The sequence below is a fragment of the Brachionichthys hirsutus genome, chromosome 4 (genome assembly GCF_040956055.1).
Source record: "Brachionichthys hirsutus isolate HB-005 chromosome 4, CSIRO-AGI_Bhir_v1, whole genome shotgun sequence".
NCBI lineage: Eukaryota > Metazoa > Chordata > Actinopteri > Lophiiformes > Brachionichthyidae > Brachionichthys > Brachionichthys hirsutus.
This window is the reverse complement of record NC_090900.1, coordinates 16,004,946-16,009,945: the sequence shown is the minus strand read 5'-3', so window position 1 is coordinate 16,009,945 and position 5,000 is coordinate 16,004,946. Positions and strand designations below refer to the sequence as shown.

The 5,000-nt window shown below is 57.5% G+C and overlaps 1 protein-coding gene across 1 annotated transcript in view; it reads right to left on the bottom strand.

Annotated features, from left to right (window-relative positions):
- Nucleotides 1-3,630: 3,630 nt before the first annotated feature.
- Nucleotides 3,631-5,000, bottom strand: part of tbx16 (T-box transcription factor 16) — a 3,787-nt gene continuing 2,417 nt past the window's right edge. Inside the window, exons 10-14 of the mRNA XM_068738470.1 lie at nucleotides 4,816-4,984; nucleotides 4,676-4,746; nucleotides 4,456-4,593; nucleotides 4,264-4,369; nucleotides 3,631-4,179 (exon numbers count right to left, since the gene is read on the bottom strand). Of these exons, the coding sequence (XP_068594571.1) occupies nucleotides 4,003-4,179; nucleotides 4,264-4,369; nucleotides 4,456-4,593; nucleotides 4,676-4,746; nucleotides 4,816-4,984 (661 nt within the window). The 3' untranslated portion in view covers nucleotides 3,631-4,002. The remainder of the gene's footprint in view (nucleotides 4,180-4,263; nucleotides 4,370-4,455; nucleotides 4,594-4,675; nucleotides 4,747-4,815; nucleotides 4,985-5,000) is intronic.

The following is a 5,000-nucleotide window of genomic DNA, read 5'->3' as shown; positions in this document are numbered from 1 at the left end:
ACGCTACAGGGCGCAGCTGAGCCCGGTGCCACCAGGGGGCGCTGTTGACCAACCGATCCAAACATACGGTGGGAACCGGGATAATCGCGTGGCAGAGAGAATCGAGCGTGAAGCAGCAGCTGGAAACACGAACGAGGAGGAGGAGCAGGAGGAGGAGGAGCAGGAGCAGGAGGAGCAGGAGCAGGAGGAGCAGGAGCAGGAGGAGGAGGAGACACGAACAAGTCCTTTAGGACTCGTGTCAGTTTAGAGTTTCGACGTCTCACTTCTTTATCGATCATTTGTGATCGCTTCCGGGTCGACGCTGACTTTTGGTCTTGACTTGGATCATGTGACGCGTCAGACTCGAATCAGGACTTGAGAAGCGAGTCTTCACTTTGCTGGAGACTTGTGGACTAAAGACTTGACAGTCTCGATTTTACGGGCTCGTTGCATCCGAGTCTTTCCGTCTCCGTCTTTAAATGCAACACGTACACACTAATCGAACTTTTGGAAACAGATGCGAGACTCGTCAATCCAGACTCGACTCGAGACTCGACGGCTGCTAGTCTCGACTCTGGAGACCTGTCAGCGTTGACTCAGGACTTGGCTCCGGTCTAGACTTGGGACTCGTCCCACCTCTGGGTCACACAGAGTTGTGGGTCTTCCGTGTCGAGTCCATGTCTTCCTGTCTCTCTGATGTTCATGTATGTGCAAGCTTCACAGCCGTGTTTCATGTCTTCCGAGGACGAAGGCCCGGTTCTGCAGAGCCGCAGGCTCGGCTTCAGGAGCGGCTCCTGCCGAGTCCGGGATGAATGAGTCATCGGCACAAAGCGTTCCCGTCTGGATCGCATCCTGAAGTCAGAACGGTTCAAACCCACATCCCTTCGGATGGTGGGCCAAAGAGCCTGAAAGCACGGCTCAGTCTGTCTGGGTCCATTCCCGCTTGGTTCCGCCCCCTCGTTGGTTCTGCCTCCTGGCTGCAGGAAAACAGGAAAACAGGAAACGCAGACAGGAATAAATCTGTTTCAGGTAAAGTCCTCCGGGCGAGTCGGACGTGTCCCAACACGATGCGGGTTTCACCGCCGGAGGTTTGGCACCGCAGTGAGGCCGCACCTCCTCCGCACCTCCTCCGCACCTCCTCCGCGAGTCTTTACTCGACGTGATTAACGGAGGTGAACAAGGGCGCGAATAAAGAGGCGACTCATCCAATCAAACTCTGTCCCCTCGTGTCCTCCTGGGGCCGCTGGCTGATGGACGCCAGAGGACACGATGACGTCAGAGGACGAGAGCCAGAGATTTAATTAAAGAGAGAACAAAGACATCCGGATCAGAGACGATGAGACGCTGCAGCTCGTCTAATCTCAGAGGAAGATCCTCAGGCGGGCCGCAGAGTTCAGAGACCCCCTCAGGCGGGCCATGGGGTCCAGAGACCCCCTTAGGCGGGCCATGGGGTCCAGAGACCCCCTCAGGCGGGCCGCGGGGTCCAGAGACCCCCTCAGGCGGGCCGCGGGGTCCAGAGACCCCCTGTCCAGCGGGTCCGATCGTCTCTTTCTGGGGGAACCAGACCTACATCTGTTCCTGCCGGTCTCCTCCTCTTATCCACGTTTTCAATCGGGACAACGCGGAGCAGCAACTCGACCCCCCCCCCCCCATCCTTGAGGTGAGCTGCCATAAAGGACAGGTGATACGTCTCCCGGGGGGGGGTGAAGGAATGCGTGCGGCCCGGGCAGGCCCGGATCATGTGTCTCCGCCCGGAGGAGAATCCGTGTCTCATTCTTGCGATGTAGAAAGTCGATCCGGTGGGAAAGAGGCGGGGCCACGCCCGGAGGCGTCAGGTGTTGTGTGGCTGCCAGATCACACCTTGTCGGGACAGACACCGCCCCGCCCCCCCTCCGTCTCATTTACCTGACCACACCTGAGACTCGCGGCGCCGCAGACACTGAACGTTTGTGTTTACCTCAATGTTTGTTTGTTTGTTAGCAGGATCCCAGAAGAACTGCTGGATGGATCCCGATCAATAAAACCTGCAGACGGGTCTAACTTAGATCCATTACATTCTGAGAGCGATCCGGATTCCCGTCTGGATACGAAAACATCTGGATTTTCCCCATTTACCTATAACGGAGGCTTTAAAACAATCCTATCTTGAAGGGGTCCGATCTGAACCATCCTGAAACACGTCTTCTGGTTCTGATCCAGAATGAGGTCAGGAACAAATATTACATTTTAACATTAAACCCATTCATGGATTAAGAATCAGTTAAAAATAAACATCAGCTCTGATTCACTTTGACTTTTCATGTTGGTGTTTAAAGATACAAGAACAATCTAGAACCTTCTGGTGCTGACCCAGCAGCTCGTTCCCCTCCCAGCTGGATTTACTCTGGATCACATCGGTACCTGCTCAGGTGTGATCATCCGGGTCGGAGGTCAAGAACCGGATCCACATTCGGATTATTAAACATTTTATTTTTTAATTTTGTCCATGACAATTATTTCAACATTTTCCTCTAATGAGGCCAAAACCAGCGAAACGGTTGGGCTGAACTTCCGAGATCCCGGATCCGGGAATGTTCCCCCAACGTCTTCATCAGAATCAGGAAACGAAGCTTTTCACTAATTTATCATGAAATCGTTAAATCCTGAAGTCGGGATCTAAAACCTGAACATCCGGCTGCTCCTCGAGCTCCAGCAGATTCGTTTCTGGAGATGTGTGAGTGACAGGCCGACGCCCCCGGGGGTCACGCCGCCTCAGGCGGGGCGCCGGGGGCCTGTCATATCCTAGAAGACGGGGTCCCGCCCCCGGACGTGGCGACCGGAGAGGCTTCGTTTGCCCCGTCTCTCCGCCCCGAAACATCCAGACGGAGGAATTAAAATCATTTCTGATTTCCTTCCGCTGCTCCGCCCAAAACCATCATCCGGATGGAACTGGGAATCCGTCACAGCGGGAAAACTGGGAATGAAAATTCCTCTCCAGCTTTGACAGCAGCTCCTGGCAGCGCCACATCAACACGTCCGTTTTCTGGACGCCACCCAGGGAGGGACGCGTCTCCTTCACCTTCAGGTGATGGTGATGCACCAGCCGATGGCAGGACGCCGGCGAGGGCGGCGCGGCTGATGGATGGACCCGCCGTCTGTAAACGGGGTCTATTTATAGAGCTCTTTAGAGCTCACACGCTGAAAGCTTCAGCAGCCGCTCTGCATCACAAGTTACACGGCAGCAAAGGCAACTCCTAAAGCGGGAGGAGCAGGAGGAGCTCCTCACGTCAAGAGGAGGCGCGCAACGTTTATAAGGCGTGGCGTTCAACCAGAACTATTTACAGGCGTCAGCGTCCCCCGAGGAAACCATGGCAACGGAGTCAACGTTCCGAAGGAGCTTCTTGTGATGGACGAAGGGACGAGGCGTCGCAGCGAACCCACACCGAGTTATGTGTGTGTGTGCGTGTGTGTGTGTGTGCGTGTGTGCGCGTGCGCGTGCGTGTGTGTGTGTGCGTGTGTGTGTGTGTGTGCGGGTGTGTGTGTGTGTGTGTGCGCGTGTGTGTGTGCGTGTGTGTGTGTGCGTTTCTTGGATGATTATGCAGGAAGTTCAGGGGAATCAACGTTTCTGTAAAACCGTATCCTTGAACAGAAGACGACGCGTTAATAAAAATAAAGGGAGGTGGAAATATATATTTGTCGTTTCTAACTGTATTTACAGGACGGGGACGAGGACGAGGACGGGGACGAGGACGAGGGCGGGGACGTCGACGTCTCCGGCTTCTCTGGAAAACCCGACTCCGCTGTCGTCTTTTTGATTCTTGTCCCACAAAATGCCCGAATTGGAGCGGCGAGCCTGAATGTGCTGTCCTCCCGATGAACAGGGTCACCACCGGGGTACCGGTCCAGACGACCCCCCCGACCCCCCCCCCCACTGAGCACCAGTGTCTTTAGCTTCATCTCTGGGAACGTGGGGAACCGTCGGAACCCGTGAGGTTGGGAGCGCAGGGAAATGTCCGTTTGTCTGGGGGAGGGGGGGGGGAGGTATCAGCGTTTCTTAATGGCTGCCCCGTTGGAGTGGGGGGGGAACTTGGGCAGGCAGGGCTCCTCGGCGCCGGCGTCGTGGGAGAACACCGAGTCCTCGCCCGAGGAGCAGGTGGAGCTCCGGGTGTCCGGGTAGCCGGGGGAGTACTGGTCCAGAGGCACGGACAGCTCCAGGTACTCCTGGGGAGAAACACGGTTAACCTTTGGCCCCCAGATGCCCCACCCTCTTTATAACGTGTGTGCGTGTGGGGGGGGGGCGCCCACCTGGTTGGAGGTCATGGCCAGGCAGCGGTCCAGATCCTCTACCAGCTGTTTGAAGGTCGGTCTCTGAGACGGGACGGCGTGCCAGCAGTCCCTCATCATCATGTACCTGCAGAGACCAGAGGGCCAGATCTACGTCAGGACCGGGGACAGGAGCCCGGGACGGGAGGGGGCCCAGAGGAGGCGTGTCCTTACAGCTCGTGGGTGCACGTGGTGGGCTTGTCCATCCGGTGGCCTTCCTTCAGCAGCTTGAACAGCTCCTCCACCGGAACGCCGGGATACGGAGACCCTCCCAGAGTGAAGATCTCCCAGAGCAGCACGCCGAACGACCAGCTGCACACAGACAGACGCGGCGTCACGCCGCCGGCACGCTGCGGGGACACGCGGCGGGGACACGCGGCGGCCCGGTACTCACACGTCGCTCTGGTGCGCGTAGATCCGGTCGAACAGCGCCTCCGGAGCCATCCACTTCACCGGGAGGCGGCCCTGCGGGACAGGAAGGCGTTACGGACCCCCGCTCGGCGCCACCCGGAGCGGGGGCAGGGCAGGACTCACGTTGGTGGTCTTCTTGTAGTAGTCGATGTGGTGGATGTCCCTCGCCAGGCCGAAGTCGGCGATCTTCATCACGTTGTCTTCCGTCACCAGGACGTTGCGAGCGGCGAGGTCTCTGTGGATGCACTGGACAGACGGGACAGACGGGACAGACAGGACAGACGTGACACGACTAGGACCGACGGCCA